Genomic DNA, 19179 nt, shown 5'->3' with positions numbered 1-19179 from the left:
GCCCTGTTATAATGAAAATTACCAGAAAAAGACTTCAGAATCAAATTTAAAAAATAGTAAACTACGATTAGAAATCAGGAGTTGGATATTTTTTTTTTTTTATTTTTTTTTTTTTTTTTTTTTTTTTTTTCCACATTACGTGTTTTACATACTTATACCGATTTATTTTACTTTTATTTTAATACAACTACATTAAGGGTTGTGTCATGCATGTACAGGAGTATAGAATAGAATTTAATTTAAAAACCTCTTCTATAGCATGGTTGCCGAATTTGAATTTTACGTCAGAAATAGCACTAGTATATATACATATCATATCGAAGGAATTTGACCTTCACGTCAAACAAAATCCATTGACCTTCACGTGAAACATAAAACAAAATACATAAAAAAAGAAGAGTCAAAACTTAATTAAAAGACAAAAAGCAAAAATAAATAGATAACAATAAAATTAATGACTAGCTATAGAGGTATAAAGGAAGTTTGTCAACCCACGAAAGAAGGTTGACCTATGGGGACCTAAACTTCCAGGGAAATGTCTTTGTAGAAGTCAGAGTTGGCATTTCGGGTTTACCTACTCCACAGCCCTTTCACCGGATGTAGCCAAATTTAGCAGATAAATAGATTATATTATATAATTAAAATCAAGCGTCTGTTCACGGTGTGAATAGACAGCTGAACTATTCAAGCTAGAACCTTGGAAATTTGTAGAAACAGTCTCTAAAACATAAGGATCTAGACCAACAGGCTCATTAATGCTCTTTTGAATATTCTGAGTCACGAAGCTAACCAAATGAGAAAAGCAATTACAAGATCTTTTACAAGATTTTATTGTATTACAATATATATATATATATATATATATATATATATATATATATATATATATATATATATATATATATATATATATATATATATATATATATATACTTGTATATATAAATTTATTTATATATATATATATATATATATATATATATATATATATTTATATATACTTTTATATATATATATATATATATATATATATATATATATATATATATATATATATATATATATATATATATATATATATATATATATATATATATATATATATATATATATATATATATATATATATATATATATATATATATATATATATATATATATATATATATATATATATTGGTAAAATGGGAGTTCGAGCTCAGCTGGAGCAATCCACCACAGGGTCCGGAATGTGATCACGGTGATGAGATTATTCTAAAGCACTTTCGCAATAAGCCAACTAGTAGAAGATTAATGAAAAAAATAAACTCATCTTTGAAAGCACGTTTTACGAAAGCTAAAAAGTGACTGAAAAACAAAAGGCGAATTTTCGGTTCTTCGTCTTTTCGTACTTCAAATGTAGCCAATGTGGGCTGAAAACTTATTTATATTTGTAGGTACTTTCTGCTGCAACAATCATTGCAAAACATACAAGTTCTTTATGCAACACTTGTCGATTGGCCTCCGGTAAAACAAGCAACCCCGTCGCCAAGCGACAGTTTGTTCGTTCAGCTACAGACGTGGCTAACGCTACTGCACAATTAGTCAAAGAAATCAAAACACTCGACCAGGAATATTCCAGTGAGAACAAAAGTATTTGTGCAGAAGCAACGCAGCCTTTAATTGATGCAGTCCAAGGCCTTGTGAATTTTGCCAGCTCTTCCGAGTTTGCCTCTGTTCCAGCAAAAATCTCACCAAAAGCTAGAGAAGCTCAGGAGCCAATTACCTCAGCTGCTAAAGGAATTATCGATGGATCGTGTTCAATGATTCTCTCGGCAAAGTCATTGGCTTTAAATCCTAAAGATCCTCCCAATTGGCAGGCTTTGGCCAATCACAGCAAATGTGTTTCCGACTCAATCAAAAAACTTGTTTCTTCCATCAGGTACGTACAATTTTGCGAAATTACTGTTGGGGCGGTTTATTCTCAAATCACGGACTATGTAAATGTAAATTTTACTTTTTTTATTTATATTTATTGTATTATCGCTGTTTTGCTTAAAAGGTCGTATCTGATGTTTCGACATGTCTCAGGTAATTTACGCAAACCGTTTTCTAAGCTATTTTCAAAAGGACGACCAGCAGTGTAATGTAGATCAGGAGGATCAATACGAATTTTTGGCTATTATTTCAAAAGTTTAAAATGTCAGATATGACCTTTAGATGAACAGGAAAGGTAATGCGCCTTCCTATCGTCTCCATTGAAGAGTTTCCGGGCACACCATGAAATTTTTTTTCATAAAAAAAAAAGTTTTGAATATTGGATTCTGCTCCACCAATTAGATTGGCTTTAAATCCCAAAGATCCTCCCAATTGGCAGGCTCTGACCAATCACCGCAAATGTGTTTTTGATTCTGTCACCTCTTGAAATTGTGTAGAATTTGGTAAGTTATATGAGACCATTATATTCTATAATGAATATATATCATTATATTCTACGGTTGTCATGCTTTTTTTAATGATATAACTGCTTTGTTTATTTCTTTACTGTTTATTTATATCTATGTAATGATTTTAGTGATTTTATTTATTATTTATTTCTTTATCTTTTTATTTATACCTTTTCATAATATTTATTTTTAGTTTCTACTCCCTATAGAAATTATGCTAAATTTTCAAACAGCTTTCTACAATTTGAGTGCTTAGTTTTTTTTTGTTTTGTTTTTTTAAGTGTAATATTATTTACATAACTAATGCTATGATTTTAATGATTTTATTTATTATTTATTTGTTTATCTTTTTATTTATACCTTTTCATAATATTTATTTTTATTTTCTACTCCCTACAGAAATTATGCTAAATTTTCAAACAGCTTCTACAATTTCAGTGCTTAAAATTTTTTTTCAGAAAGTTTAACAGTATTTACGTAACTAATGCTATGCTCTTAATGACATTATTTATTATTTATTTCTATATCTTTTCGTTTGCTTCTTAGAATAACATTAATTTTTATTTTCAACTTTTATAGAAAATATGCTATATTTTCAAACAGCTTTTGCTACGATTTCGCTGTTTAATATTCTTTTTTTAGTATTGTATTCTAGTTTATTTTTTTATTTTTTTTGTATCTGTTATTTATGGCTTTAGTTTTACGAATTATTTTTAATGTTATTTTCTTTTGTTTGTAATTTGTTAAATCGATGATCGGACTGGACGATCGTCGAACACGAGTTTCAGCTATGCATCAGGTATAATTGATGTTAGAAAATGAAGATATTTTTTATTTTATTTTATAATTTCTTTTGCATTCGTAATTGTTAGCTATACTTTACTGTACTTTGGTTTGCTTTAATGTTGTTTCTTTTATTGTTTTTTTTTTGTTGTTTTGTTTTCGTAATTGTTAGCTATACTTTACTGTACTTTGGTTTGCTTTAATGTTGTTTTTTTTTATTGTTTTTTCTTGTTTTGTTTTGTTTTCGTAATTGTTAGCTATACTTTACTGTACTTTGCTTTAATGTTGTTTTTTTTTGTTTGTTTTTTATAAGAACTGATCATCGGTCTTTGATGATTGTTGAACTCGAGTTTCAGCGATTTGTCTTGAATGACGTCTAAATCCGCTAAAAAAAAATAAACGTTGATATTTGAGAGTTTAAAAAATAATAAGAAACAATTCTTTTTATATACAAATGGTAGCTATGCTTGACCGAGTTTTTCTTATTGAACCGATGATCGGAGTTCGATTATCGTCGAACTCGTGTTTTGCTGTGTATCTTTTATAATGTGTAATTCCGTTTCAAAAATAAACATTGATATTTGAGTGAAAAAAAAGTTGTCTTGCCATGAGAAATAATTCTTTTAGAAGCTTGTTAGTGACTTCCTTCTAATTTGTACTTACCATATTAAAAAAAATAAACGTGTGAGAGTTAAAAAAAAAAAAATTAAGAAAAAATTCTTTTTTATTTGCAATTGGTAGCTATGTTTGACCTAGTTTTTCTTATTGAACCGATACAGGAGTTCGATTATCGTGGAACTCGAGTTTTGCTGTGTATCTTTTATAATGTGTATAAAACAAATTCGAAAACACGAACCACAAAAAAAAAAAAAAAAAAAAATTTTTTAGAAACCTGGTAACTTTTTTTTAGTGACTTCAAGCTAAATTGTACTTGATCACATTTTTCAATCTCAAACAATTAGGCGAATACAAAAAAAAAACATAATCCCCAAAAATAATTCCTAGAAAATTAAAAAACTTCATACTAAATCCTACTTACTATATTCTTCAGTCTCAAACATTTTACAAAGTACCAAAAAAAAAAAATATCTTTTTTTTTAGAAACCTGGTAGAGTGACTTCAAGCTAAATTGTACTTGATCACATTTTTCAATCTCAAACGATTAGGCGAATAAAAAAAAAACACAATCCCCAAAAATAATCCCTAGAAGGCTATAAGAACGACTTCATACTAAATCCTACTTACTATATTCTTCACTCTAAAACATTTTACAAAGTACCAAAAAAAAAAAAAAAATTTTTTTAGAAACCTGTTAGAGTGGCCAAGCTAAATTGTACTTGATCACATTTTTCAAACTCAAACGATTAGGCGAATAGAAAAAAAAACACAATCCCCAAAAATAATCCCTAGAAGGCTATAAGAACGACTTCATACTAAATCCTACTTACTATATTCTTCAGTCTCAAACATTCTACAAATTACCAAAAAAAAAAAAATCTTTTTTTTAGAAACCTGTTAGTGACTTCAAGCTAAATTGTACTTGATCACATTTTTCAAACTCAAACGATTAGGCGAATAGAAAAAAAAAAACAATCCCCAAAAATAATTCCTAGAAGGCTATAAGAACGACTTCATACTAAATCGTATTTACTATATTCTTCAGCCTCAAACATTTTACAAAGTACCAAAAAAAAAAAAAAAATATTTTTTTTATAAACCTTAAAAAAAAAATTATTTAAAAATCTGTCTGAGTGACTTCATTCTAAATATGTACTTAACCTTATTCTTAACTCTAAAAGAAATAAGCAAATAAAAAAAAAAAATAAAAAATATATACAAAACCAGTTTTTTAGCCTACAAGAGTGACGTCACGCTAAATAGCAAACAAAATTTTTAACTAAAAAAAAAAAAACATAAAAGAAAAAAAAACTAGTAGGAGGGACTAGAATCTTCAGCTTTGAATCGAGTTGAAAGGAGGAAGAACGTGCATAGCTGTGTTATGCTCAGGTGGCATGGTGCTACGAGAGTTTTCAGCAGTATTAGTAGTCCTCGGGTGTGTGAATCTATTGCTGGCCACTCCTCCTTTACTCAGAAAAGTGTCCAAATTTTTTATATTTTTTTTTCAAAAATATTTTCCTTCTAAGAAGGATGTTTATGCTTCTACCTTACGCTTAGATTGAACATCGTATTTATTAACACCAATTCCATATTTAAATAGTATTCTCAGTTTCCTGGCGATTATGAATGTCTTATTTTAGGGACAAAGCCCCAGGGCAGAAGGACTGTGACAACGCTGTCGAAAAACTGAACGGATGCATTAGGGACATAGACCAGGCATGTTTGTCAGTTACATCCCAAAATTTAGCACCACGAACGGACCAGTCAGCCAAAACATTTGCTGAACAAACAACAAATTGCGCAGTTGAAATATCGGACAGGATTGATGATGTAAGAAATTCAGCCAAATCTGAAGCTGAAAGACTTGGCCATGCTGTCAACCAAATGGCTTCTTACTTTCAGCCGCTTGTCAATAATTGCATTGGTAAGTTTTTAGTTTTCATTTTTTGGTCGGAAACAATAAATTGATTAAAAAGCTTTTTACCGATAGAGTTTTTTTTCGGGGGAGAATTAAGGGTATTTTATACCTGCATTTTTATAAGCAAATTACAAGTCGGAGAAAGAATTTTAGATTTTTAGGAGAATGGCCCTTTTGCATGTACCCCCTCCCCACTTGGATAAGGCCTTGGATTGGAGCCAGTTGAGATATATACTATATTGTTGGAATCTATTAGATGTATTAGTTGGACTCCGGCTCTAACTAATGAAACACCACTCTAGATAAATGTTTAGAGTATCCTATTCGAACTGATATTGAGAAATACGAGTCCAAAACAACTCAAAAAAAAGTGGAGCATTGCAAGAAAAATATAACTCGAACAACTTTTAAAGATACAGCAAAAATAATTAATTACAACTAGACACAGTTATTATCACTCAAACCTCAAGGAGGAATTTCAACGGCACAGCGAAGAACATGATTCAGTGCCGTTCTATCGTCTGTTCTAATTCGAACACCACAGTTCATATATAATCCAGTATGATCATGCTCTATCTCACCCATTATAAAAACCCGGACCGGGGTGCGAGTGCTCCGGAGAACGTTTCTGCAGATATAAACATAGGCGAAGTCAGATTAGCAGGAATGCAGGTTAGTCTGTTTCCGTCTGTTTCCATCAAAGTGCATTGAAACAATCGGAATCAGACTAACCCGCATTCCCGCTAATGCAGAAATAAGTGGGAGGAGCTTTTTGTTCGCAACGAGAACGAAGACCAGAAATGATCTGCGATAAGCTTACTGGTATATTCTGTCTACTGTGTCGAACACAAACAAAACAGGGCCACCGACGCGGTAATTGTGCTGGTAATTGTGCCGTTCTATCGTCTGTTCTAATTCGAACACAAACAAAACAGGGCCACCGACGCGGTAATTGTCCTGTGTTTAGTAGATTAAATGAAAGGCCCAGTAGAAACCTCAAGTAGCTGCACAGATTTAAGCGAATACGAAGCTTGTCTGCATAAAAGAGTATAGGTAACTTTTAAAAATTGAAACTGGCGCTAGTTTTGACCAAAAAAAACTCACCGTGATCTAGCGTTCGGCGTTTCTTTGCATTTTATTTTCATTGTAATAATAATAATTGGTAAAACTAAGGTAGTAGTAAGTGACTGATCTCAATTCCCGACCGGAAAACGATTGCAAATCTTTAAAAAAATGCCAAGAGACGCCAAACTCTAGATGGCGCTGATAGTATTCTTTGCCATTTCCACTCTTATAAGTTGGCCATACTTTTTGTCTGCATTTGTAAGCCAAAGTCATCTTGAGGAATTGTAGTAAACATTTGGGAATGCAGCTGCTGAGAAAAAAGAGCTTAAATATATTACTCACAAAATTAAAAATAAATGAATAAAATTTAGATTTGGAAAAAATAAGAGGATTTGAGATCGCTGGAAGGTCACTTAAACAATGTATTTTGCTTACTGAATGTACTGAAAATGCATATAAACAAGTTTTGATGTGTTTTGTAAATCTTTTTTCTCTATTATCCTAAAAAGAATCCCCCCCCCTCCCCCAAAAAAATGCCCACCCCCCAAACAAAATTCCTGGATACGCCCTTGGCTAGTTAATAGATAATAATAGCTAAAATAATACTGGGTCTTTGTACCAACTACGGAAGTGCCCACGAGTTTTTAAATTTGCACATTTTGTTCGATCGAAGACATGTTGTAATAATGAAATTCTAAAATTGATATTTGCAAACAAGAACCTCTTGTCTATTCTTCCGTCAACAGCTGACTAGCAGTAGTAACGGCAGACGCACAAATTAGCAGATTCACCAGACATCAGAAATAAAACGCAGTCCGTCAAAGCCCGTACGAACAGGTTTGCCAACTTCTCCGTCCTTTATTTCGCTAGTGCAATTAACAAGTAATTATTTTTTGTGTTTTCTTCTAATTGTAAAAGCAGCATAATTTAGTGTTCATTTTTGAGTGTTACGGTAGCTATTTAAATAAGCAAAAAGTGAATTCGAAATGCGATATTCATTTTTTTATAAGTGATATATGAGTACACAATAAGTAATCTGTAATCTTTTCAAAAATTATTGTTTTAGTTTTTGATACAAAAACAATTATTGACAGGATGACAGGATGATAAATTATAATATTGTAGAAACAACCAAAAATAGAAAAAATTACACTACTTTTTTCCTTTACTTATTTTTTCCTATTTTTTTCCTTTTTCCTCTTTAAAATGCCACGTCTATTGTTTTTTTCTACATTTTTAACAATAAACAAAACATCAAAAAATTCTTTCAAATTTTTCTGAATTTTTTGAATCAGGGACGCCAGGGCCCATATTTTTACCCCCCACCCATTGATTTTGAAAAATATCTTATTTTATCTTCGTTTTAAAACTTGAAAAAATCCTTACCATAATCCGCCCCTCCGCTATATTTTCGTGAATTGCCGCCCCGGGTCTGGATAGGGTGAATTGCCGCCCAGGGTCGTCCTATCCTAAGAATAAATGAAGCTTTTTCAATGGTGGTAGTTTTAATAAATGGAATAAGAAGAAAAAGTCCTACAATTCAACTTTAATCATTTTAATTGATCGAGTGAAGAATAATTTTTCGCTTTATTCAGAGTTATGTCATTTCTAAGCGACTATTACACAGAATTAAGCACCCGAATCTTGACAACAGTGTCTTAAAAAAGAGAAAAGAGCAGTTACTGTGAATGAAAAGCCAATTTTCTCTTATTTTATTTTTGTCAAGAGTGCCAATTTTAGGGGGGGGGGGTAGATCTTAAAATATACTTGTTTGTATTTCATTAAAAAAAATTCCCCCACCATCCCGCATCTAAACTCGAATTTGAAATTGATTCCATAAGGTTAATATTCATGCTTTTGTCGTTCCTGTATTAGATATTTGACACATTCTGGAACTACCTCAGGGGCAGTTTCCGCTGAAATTTCATGATTCCCCCTAATAATTTTTACATTTTTTTGGTAATTTCTTGTAATTTTCGTATGATTTAGCTGTTTAAATAACTTTTAGCCCCCTCGTCAATATGGACCCCTTTCTTAAAATAAATTCGTCTTCACATGCCTGAACAAATGTGTGACAGGAATGTCGTCATTCGCTGCACGTTTTCTTCTGTAACCCATACAATACTTTCTTCTACAGGCTCAGCATCGCACCTTCTTAATACTAAGCAGCAGACGTTGTTACTTGACCAGACGAAAACGGTTGCAGAATGTGCAATACAGTTGGTTTTATGTGCGAAAGACTCCGGTGGCAATCCGAAAGCGGTACAACTGCACGGCGATGTTGATGAAAGTGCTGATCAAATGAAAGAGGCATTAAATGATCTAACAAAAACAATCGAGAATGTTGCAACTCAGGTAGGTAAATTTTTATTATTATAGGCTCTTTTCCTGGGGTCGGTTATACTTAAGGAAAAAGGACCATTTGAAACGAATTCCAAAAAATAAAAATCTGAAGACTACCTTTGTCATAAATGCTTAGTTGTCTCATTCCTAAGGGCCCCTTGGTTTAGTTTCCCCCCCCTCCCCTCTAAAAGAAAAATGTATAGCCCAGTTCTATATATCTATTATATTTTTACAGTATCGCTAGTTTTTTCTTCTCTATTATTTTAACGGTGAACAGTAATCAAATGGTCAAAAGAAAAGAGAACCTATTATAAAATATAGTGGCATATATATACTGTTGTTTTTTGGGGGTTTAGGGGAGGAAAAAGGTACCTAGGTTAGGTTAGGTTACGTATTTTATATATGGTATGCTTTGGTATTATATGGTATGCAACATATAATTGGGCTGTATATAACCCCTTTAGGAATGAGATAAGTAAGTACTTATGATTGTTTTAAAAAAGTTTTTGGAATTTTTTAGGGTTTCCTTCAAACGTTCCCATCTTCTTAAATATTTCCCTGCAGTGAATCAGGCGGTGCAGGGAAGCAGTCGGTGGCTTTCCAAATAGTAAAGTATTGCTGTCTCGTCTACTAGCTGCTCTAAATTGACCAAATTTGAATGTAAAAGTAGGCGATAATCTTGGGATGAATTTAAAAAAAAAAAAAAAATCCTTAGCCTTTCGCTAGATCTTTGTCCACTGGTCCCATTTGCAGAGAAAGCAGAAACTTCATAGAAAGTAAGAAAGTAAGTAAAAAAAGTAAGAAAAGTAAGTAAAGAAAGTGAGAAAGAAAGTAAGTAAGATTATCCACGACTAGAAGAAAAAATTTCCCAATACCCTTACACCACAGACTACCTCATACAACTGTCTTGAGCAACACTTCGGTTTTGTTTCTTCTTTTTTTTTTGTTCCTCTTTGCCGACAATTCTAGCTTATTTTGAGAAAGGGGTATAGGTATAATCTCTATAGTTATTATGGAAAGTCTGGACCACAGACAAAAAGTATATTATACAGATGTCCAACTGGCCTAACCTGCTATGAAAAAAAAAATGGAATAAGATGTGCCTTGATGATGATGCTACTTGCTGGAACATAGTGTTGCCATGTTTCTTAACCTGTCAATTTATTCAAACAATCAATTCAAGTTCATTAAACAGTATTTATTAAATGATCTTAGGATTAAAACTGATAAATAGTCACACGATGCTCATTTTATAAGCTATTTTAAATTTTCTCGAATTTTATTTCTAAAGATCAAATTTTCTGAATAAGTTGCCCTGAATAAGTTTTCTGAATAAAAGGCAGAATTCATGAATCGTTTTTGGAAAAAAACTAATGATAGGTATGAAAAAGCACCAGACCCTATTGGCTACCAAAAAATTGCTCAGGACGACATCGATATTACATTTTTTCTGCTTGACGAACATTCGAATTGGTTAGCCACAACAATTAGTCATAAAGTATACCAAATAGGTGCAGTCTGGACCTCAGACTGGAATAAGACCTCAGACAGCAATATCAAAAGGCTCTGGACCTCAGTGTCTCACTTGCCTCATCATCATGTTGCATTATCTATGCTCAATGCTATTAGTGCTCACCTCTCTATGGTCAGTGCATTTTCTCATTGGATGCTCACTACTTAGGGTCTCACTTGCCTCATTCGTGCTCATTGTGCTCACCGTGCTCACCTCACTATGGTCAGTATATTTTCTGAAAGGATGTTCAATACTTAGGGTCTCACTTGCCTCATTCGTGCTCATTGTGCTCACCGTGCTCACCTCACTATGGTCAGTATATTTTCTGAAAGGATGTTCACTACTTAGGGTCTCACTTGCCTCATCCGGGCTCATTGTGCTCAGTGCTCACCGTGCTCTCCTCACTATGATCAGTACATTTTCTGAAAGGATGTTCCCTACTTAGGGTCTCACTTGCCTCATCCGGGCTCATTGTGTTCATTGCTCACCATGCTCACTTCACTATGGTCAGTGCATTTTCTGAAAGGATGTTCACTACTTAGGGTCTCACTTGCCTCATCCGGGCTCATTGTGCTCAGTGCTCACCGTGCTCACTTCACTATGGTCAGTACATTTTCTGAAAGGATGTTTTCTCCCTAGGGTCAAAAAAGGGGGTTTACAGTTGATATAGTCAGTTCAAGAAACACAAACACTATCTTACATAATTTTATGTACATTTTGTGACTCTACATATTGTCCAGACACAGATTGCCCATGTTTGGCTGTTCTGTAGATATTGTGTTGGTTTTTGGCTATTGTTCTTTCGTTATAATAAGTATGGCTATGGCTAATTTTTTGACGTTATGCACAATACCCAATAAGTATACCCAATTATTGTAACGAGCACACCCAATCTATTTCATACCATATCCATACCCAGGTCATGGCGAATCTCATATACATGTTTGTTGCAGTAAATTGTTGCATGTTTAAGGAAAACTTCCCTTTAATATCCCCGGTGGGGGCTGAGAGAAGCTTTAGAGTCTGCTCTGTTTCTCTATTCTATGTAATCAGATGGGGTTGTAGTAACCATTGAAGTTGTATCTTAGTTTAGTCGATATGATAACGACTGTGATTGGATTCATATTTTTTTTGGGTTCTATTTTCTTTTTTATTCACTTTTTTTGGTTTTTATTTTTATATATTTTGAGTTTCTTTTATTTCAGGCTGGAGTTGTATCAGGTTTAATCGATACGATAACGAGTGCGATTGCGAAGGCCGAATCTGCGGATTTACCCGATGCATCGATGAGCTATGTTGACTACCAAACTAGGATGGTATCCACTGTCAAGGAGATCGCAAGAATTGCCCAGGAAATATCAACCAAGAATGGAGAAAACGCATCCTTTTTAGGTATTCAATCTCTTTCTTTCAGGAATGAACATGAAATATTATTGGATGCTTTGTCTTAGAATCGTTCCTAATTAGGTTAAATTGTAAATTATACACTTTTTCGAGGATCGGAAAAAATGCCCCCCCCCCCTAGACAAAATTTGTAAGTCTCTCTGGATAATTTAGGGGCAGAGGGAGGAGCACATCCAAAAGCGTGTTTGCATTTGCTAAAAGCGTGTTAAATGTGATTTAAAATTTATTGCCTCAACAATGGATTGCAATATTGTAATGACATGCTGTATTACTGTTTGCAATATTGTGTCCGCTCAGGGCAGCATTAATATATTACAATTATATATGATCTGGGTGAATGAAAATAAGTAACCTCCGAAACCGAGCCTACAGGGATTCAACAGGGTTGCCGAGTCTTGTTAAGAATAAAAAAGAATAATTAAAATTTCTTTAAGATCAAAGTGGTTAGTATTAAAGGATGGTTTAATCGGGATTTAGTAGTAAAGTGGAATAGATCCATAAAATTAACTTTTGATGTCAAAGCTAAGTGTCGATATCCAAGGATGTAGAAGCTAAGTGTCGATATTGAAGGATGTCGGAGTTAAGTGTCGATATCGTTGGATGTATCGATGGAAGTCAAAGCCAAGTGTCGATATCCAAGGATGTAGAAGCTAATTGTCGATATTGAAGGATGTCGGAGTTAAGTGTCGATATCGTTGGTTCTATCGATGGAAGTCAAAACCACGTGTCGATATCCAAGGATGTAGAAGCTAATTGTCGATATTGAAGGATGTCGGAGTTAAGTGTCGATATCGATGGATGTATCGATGGAAGTCAAATCCAAGTGTCGATATCCAAGGATGTAGAAGCTAAGTGTCGATATTGAAGGATGTCGGAGTTAAGTGTCGATATCGATGGATCTATCGATGGAAGTCAAAACCAAGTGTCGATATCCAAGGATGTAGAAGCTAAGTGTCGATATTGAAGGATGTCGGAGTTAAGTGTCGATATCGATGGATCTATCGATGGAAGTCAAAGCCAAGCGTCGATATCCAAGGATGTAGAAGCTAAGTGTCGATATTGAAGGATGTCGGAGTTAAGTGTCGATATCGATGGATGTATCGATGGAAGTCAAAGCCAAGTGTCGATATCAAAGGATGTAGAAGCTAAGTGTCGATATTGAAGGATGTCGGAGTTAAGTGTCGATATCGATGGATGTATCGATGGAAGTCAAAGCCAAGCGTCGATATCCAAGGATGTAGAAGCTAAGTGTCGATATTGAAGGATGTCGGAGTTAAGTGTCGATATCGTTGGATGTATCGATGGAAGTCAAAGCCAAGTGTCGATATCCAAGGATGTAGAAGCTAAGTGTCGATATTGAAGGATGTCGGAGTTAAGTGTCGATATCGATGGATGTATCGATGGAAGTCAAAGCCAAGTGTCGATATCCAAGGATGTAGAAGCTAATTGTCGATATTGAAGGATGTCGGAGTTAAGTGTCGATATCGATGGATGTATCGATGGAAGTCAAATCCAAGAGTCGATATCCAAGGATGTAGAAGCTAAGTGTCGATATTGAAGGATGTCGGAGTTAAGTGTCGATATCGATGGATCTATCGATGGAAGTCAAAACCAAGTGTCGATATCCAAGGATGTAGAAGCTAAGTGTCGATATTGAAGGATGTCGGAGTTAAGTGTCGATATCGATGGATGTATCGATGGAAGTCAAAGCCAAGTGTCGATATCCAAGGATGTAGAAGCTAAGTGTCGATATTGAAGGATGTCGGAGTTAAGTTTCGATATCGATGGATGTATCGATGGAAGTCAAAGCCAAGTGTCGATATCCAAGGATGTAGAAGCTAAGTGTCGATATGATGGATGCCAAAACCTAGCGTCGATATCAAAGGATGTCGAAGCTAAGTGTATATCGAAGGATGTTGGTATCGAAGAATGTCGAAAGTAAGTGTCGATATCGAATTATGTAGAATCTAATTGTCGATACGATGGATGTCAAAATTAAGCGTCGATATAAAAGGATGTCGAAGCTAAGTGTATATCGAAGGATGTCGGTATCGAAGAATGTCGAAACTAAGTGTCGATATCGAAGAATGTCGAAGCTAAGCAACCAAAATTGAATCTCTTTCGGTCATAACGAGCCAAATAACAAATTACAAGAATCTTAGTACCCACAATCTAATTTTCAACAACAGATTATTTCTGTTGACCATAGCAGATTTCAAACTAAATGTCATAATGCTACTATTACTACTAACTCAGCACCAAGCCGCCTGAGGCCAACACTGCTTCCCATTCTCATCCTCCTTCTCGTATTCTCCTCCATTCTCCTCCTTCACCATTATCCTTCTTCTTATGCCCATTCTCATCCTCTCCTTCTCAAATATTCTTCTCATTGTAATATGACATGACTAACTATAATAATAATATGGCTAATATAACAATATAACATATAACAATAATAATAATGATAAATAATTCTTGATATAATTTTTGAAATAATAATAAAAAAATAGTATTATAACAATAATTTAATGATAAATAATTTCTGAAACCACACTAGCAGGACTATTTCCACAATCCTCTTCATTTTTTTCATTGGCTGTTATTATCCTCCTTTCTCTCTTCTTTACTATTCTTTCGTTTTGTCATAATAATTAATAAAAAGGTAAGGTTAATAATATAACAATTAATAACTAATTATAATATGATAATAAAGGCTTTGTGCAAGAAAATTGCATTTCGACAGCTGAAAGACGTCGTAATTTTTGTGTGTACTATTATATTCATCATTGCAGCTTGTGTTTTGTATCCTTAAGCTTTCTTTTGTGGCAACGTGTTAACCTTGAAGAATTAGCATAGTCCTGTCAGGGTCACCAATTCACGGAAAGAATAGGAGGGGGGGGGGATTTTTTTTTATTTTTTTTTAATTAAGGTCCACACAAAAATAATGTATTTTTCAAAATTTAGGGTCTTCAATTTTGTTCTCTTTAGATGTTTTTCAATGAAAAAGGTATTTTCAAAGACTGTAGGAAAATTCGCTAATAGTCGCTACTTTGGATATTTATAATTGCATTTTTGTAGCTCCTTACATTATTTAATAAATTTTTTTTCATTGACATGCTTATGTTAGCTAACAGCTATTTTAGTAAATAAACATTCTATTCTAGGCAATTGCTAATTTGATTTTGTTGTCGCTATAGTTGTATTTTTGTGTGCTGGTATAGTTGTGTTCGCTTAAAGCTAAAGAAGTAAAGAAGCATATTCTGTTTGAAAAGTTCATGAAAGCATTGTGAAATATTAAGTTTTGATGGGTATTGAAGTTTTTGGTCTCTTTCCATGCCGAAGTTTATGTTACATTTGTGGTGGATGTCACATAAGTTGTCAAATTGAATAAATCCGCTTGTTTTGGTTAGAAATTCAATCGTCAGAGCCTTTGATTGACCCATAGCGTTGTATGTACTCTTGAGATGTTCCCTAAAAGTTAATATTGATAAAACTAAGTAGCAATAAAAATAGCACCAATAAAAACTAGAATTTTTTTATTTCTAAGGATAGAACTTTTGCTCTCTGACTCATTTTTAGCTTTAATTTTTGTGCGTCAAATTTCAAAGCTCTTCCTAAAGATCCTCCTAAAGATTTTGCCTCCCTAAGATCTGCAGAAAAGAATCTTAAGAGGCAAATTGAAAAAGTTGACTGACAACGCCGACTAAATCTAAGGAGGAAAAAAGGCATTTCGGGCATTCATCAGTGAATGTCGACATTAACCAATTTGCGGACATTCACAGTAATATATATATATATATATATATATATATATATATATATATATATATATAATAGATCATATATATATATATAATAGATCATATATATATATATATATATATATATATATATATATATATATATATGTATGTATGTATGTATATATGTATATATGTATTTATTGTATATATTGTTTATATATATATATGATCTATTATAGGTTTTATTGCACATCCTTTTTATAGGTCCACTATGTTCAAATTTGTCTCGTCATTATGTGCAGTTGGCTGTGGATTGCCGAGGTGCTTGTTCGTCTTCTTCCACTCCTGATGTCATCCCAATCCTTCGGTCAGCAGTGCAAGAGTTAGGCCGAGCCTCTATTTCTGCTATTAAATCAGCAAGTAGTGTTCAAGCGTTGCCAAATGATACGTTCGCACAAAAAGATCTCACCGAAAGTGCTAAAAATGTGGGAGATAAAGTTTCACAGGTATGTCTAGCAACACTGTCTAGTTTACAAATTCTCCATTGAGTTACATGAAATTGATCTCCGGGTTGAGTGACTAGTGGTGCCAAACCAGTTACCAGGTGCCACACCGAAACTCTTGGAGTTTTGGAGTTTTCCTGAGTTTCCCGAATGAAAATCAGTTTCTCTTATATCTACCTAAATGTCTGTAAATACATGAAAGTTACGTAAAATACCAGTCGTTTTTTATTTGCGTTAATTTTCTAAGGATTTTTGAAGAACCATTTCCCTGTTGGAAAATTGGGAAAGCCCTGAAAAATTGAGGGGTTGCGTAAAGAATCTCTATAGGTTACCTTTTTCTTCCATAAAGTTTTGCAGTGGATCTGCAATTGATAGGAAGAATCGGTTAACATTAGATACGTGTAATCAATTTTCTTGTTTACATTACATAACTTAACTTGTTTTTAATGTGGTTAATATCAGGATGTATAAGCAGTGTTTGTCATTATCGTATTTTTGAAGTTTTCTCGAATGAAAATTGCCCAAAAATCCACCGAAATCTACCCAAACGTCAGTAAATATGGGAAGATTAATGCGGAGTATAAATAGTTAATTTTTTTGTTAGCATTATTTATTTGAGAATTTTGGAGAGAACCCAATTGTCGTCAGGAAAGTTCGGGGAAACTCCGGAAAATTCAGGGATAATGGAAGGGCTGTCTATAGAATAACTGGTTCTTCCAGAAAATTTTACATTTCATCTGTAATTGATAGGAAGAATGGGTGTTTCTTTTTTTTTATCTTCTTCATCTTCATTCAAGTGTATCCTTCCTTGTCCACTACGGCTTTGTTTCGCGGATAGATTAAAGGCCCTGTTGTGTTCCGCGCTCGTAACACCTCCATCATTAGATACGTGTAATCAAGTCTCAGTAGAATCAATAAGCCTAGAATTTTTCAGTCCACATGAACTGCCTTTTACTAGATTTGTTCCTTTTCGGGCCTGATCAGTTCGGCAAGAATGTCAATAAAGACCTCACCAGAATCCTCTTTGATTCCTGGAAGAATTGACTAGCCTAAGACCTTTGCGACTGACTGCAACATGAAAGCAGACTGGAAGAGCTGCTACTTTAAGAGTTAGTTAACAGTAGGATTTATGAGCAAGTATCCATGGCCATTGTTGCCTTTATCTTGCTTTTGGAGTTTTCACGAATGTCCGTGACAGAAAATTGGTTTTACCGAGATCTGAAAATTAACACACGAAATACACGAAAGTTAACTTCAAATGCAGTTCGTTATTTTTTTTAACATTAATTTTTTAGAAGATTTTGGAGCATTCAATTTTATGTTGAGATATAGCAAAAAAAAAATGAAAATTCAGGGTTAGTACTGTACATTGCAATAATGACTGCAACGTCAAAGCAGACTGCGAGCGTTGCTACTTTCATTCCCGAGAACAATGAAATGAACTCAGTTGAATAATGAAATGAATTCACGAGAACTTAAATTATATGAAATGACTGAACCCAAATGAGGATTTATTTTATTTATATGTTGTTTTAGCAGCAGAAAAATAAATTCTGAATTATTTTGAATTATTTTGTCTGAATTACGTTGAAAAGAACATCAACTGCCTTATATTAAAATTGCTGGTTCCACTAACAGTTCAGCGTTATCCAATAGAGCTAGAAAATGAAATTGAGTTTTGATGTTCATTCGAATTTTTTCTTGGGGGGAGGTGGGGGGGGGGTAAAATAATGAAGAAGATAGGGTTCACCTACCGTAGACTATGTCTGACGGTATAAAATAATGATTTTTCCTCCTGTATTCTTAAGACTAGTTTACGAGTCGGGAAATGTCTTTTGGGATTTTACGTGAAATAGTTTATTTTTTTACATACATTTTTATGACCTGTTTACAAGTCAAAGAATTTTTTTGGGGGGGGGGGTCAAACCCCAGGCTCAAAATCAAATTGAGTTTTGTTTTAATTCTGAAAACAAAAATAGTTTTAATCAAGGTTGTAAGCTTCATTGGACCCTTCCCAGAGTTTTCTGAAAGTTATTCAAAATAGATTATTTTGTTTTTGAAGTAATTTATGGAAAAGGTTGAAATAACGGAACATAAAAAAAAGCAGGATAGAAAAAAATTGTCTAAATTATTGTGCCCTTTCGGCAAAACTGGCTCTTTTGTCTTTGGCCCGAAAAACCTACACCCTTCCAAATCAAACCACAACCAAAAACCAACAAGTACCATAAATACTTATATTTTGGTTTCTATATTTATATTTATGATTTACCGGTACTAGAAGTTAGTTTTTGTTTGTTCTTTTTTCTTAAGAGATGAAGACAAGTTTTTTCTTTTATCATTTTCCCATGCTCTTCGGTTTCATATCTGAAATAGGAGGCGTTTTAATTCTCCCCCCTGCCTCCCGAAATTCTATATTTCACCAAGTGTGGGCACTTCTTCTAATTATATTTTTTTTCAATTCCTCCTATCCCCCCCCCCCCAAAAAAAAAAAATCAGTGTGCATGCCTTTACGGAATGGGGTTCCCTTTCCAGTTACTCAATCACTCATTGCCAATTGCTCACCTCTTTTAGGTTCTTTCGGCGCTTCAAGCTGGATCAAGAGGAACTCAAGCATGTATCAACGCTGCCAGCACTGTATCTGGCATTATTGGGGATCTAGATACAACAATCCTTTTTGCCACTGCTGGCACACTCCACTCCGAGAATGAAAATGAATCCTTTGCAGATCACCGAGAAAATATCTTAAAGACGGCTAAGGCCTTAGTTGAAGATACAAAGACCCTTGTTGCTGGTTAGTATACTACTTTTTACAGATACCTCTACTCGGGGGGAGGGCGCAAACCTTTGAGATTTTGGAAGCGTA

General features: G+C 33.8%; 1 protein-coding gene across 1 annotated transcript in view; it reads left to right on the top strand.

Moving 5' to 3' along the window:
- The window catches only part of rhea (Talin_middle and talin-RS domain-containing protein rhea), a 214086-nt gene that overhangs the window by 157013 nt on the left and 37894 nt on the right, over window positions 1–19179 (top strand). The window contains exons 22-27 of the mRNA XM_089102200.1: window positions 1437–1921; window positions 5468–5751; window positions 8948–9165; window positions 11872–12058; window positions 16078–16319; window positions 18888–19107. Coding sequence (XP_088958326.1) covers window positions 1437–1921; window positions 5468–5751; window positions 8948–9165; window positions 11872–12058; window positions 16078–16319; window positions 18888–19107 — 1636 coding nt within the window. The remainder of the gene's footprint in view (window positions 1–1436; window positions 1922–5467; window positions 5752–8947; window positions 9166–11871; window positions 12059–16077; window positions 16320–18887; window positions 19108–19179) is intronic.

The sequence above is a fragment of the Artemia sp. Qi Xiang Cuo genome, chromosome 16 (assembly GCF_049724085.1).
Source record: "Artemia sp. Qi Xiang Cuo chromosome 16, ASM4972408v1, whole genome shotgun sequence".
NCBI classification, from domain to species: domain Eukaryota; kingdom Metazoa; phylum Arthropoda; class Branchiopoda; order Anostraca; family Artemiidae; genus Artemia; species Artemia sp. Qi Xiang Cuo.
Note: the sequence above shows the minus strand (reverse complement) of the source record. Positions and strands in the feature narration are given on the sequence as shown.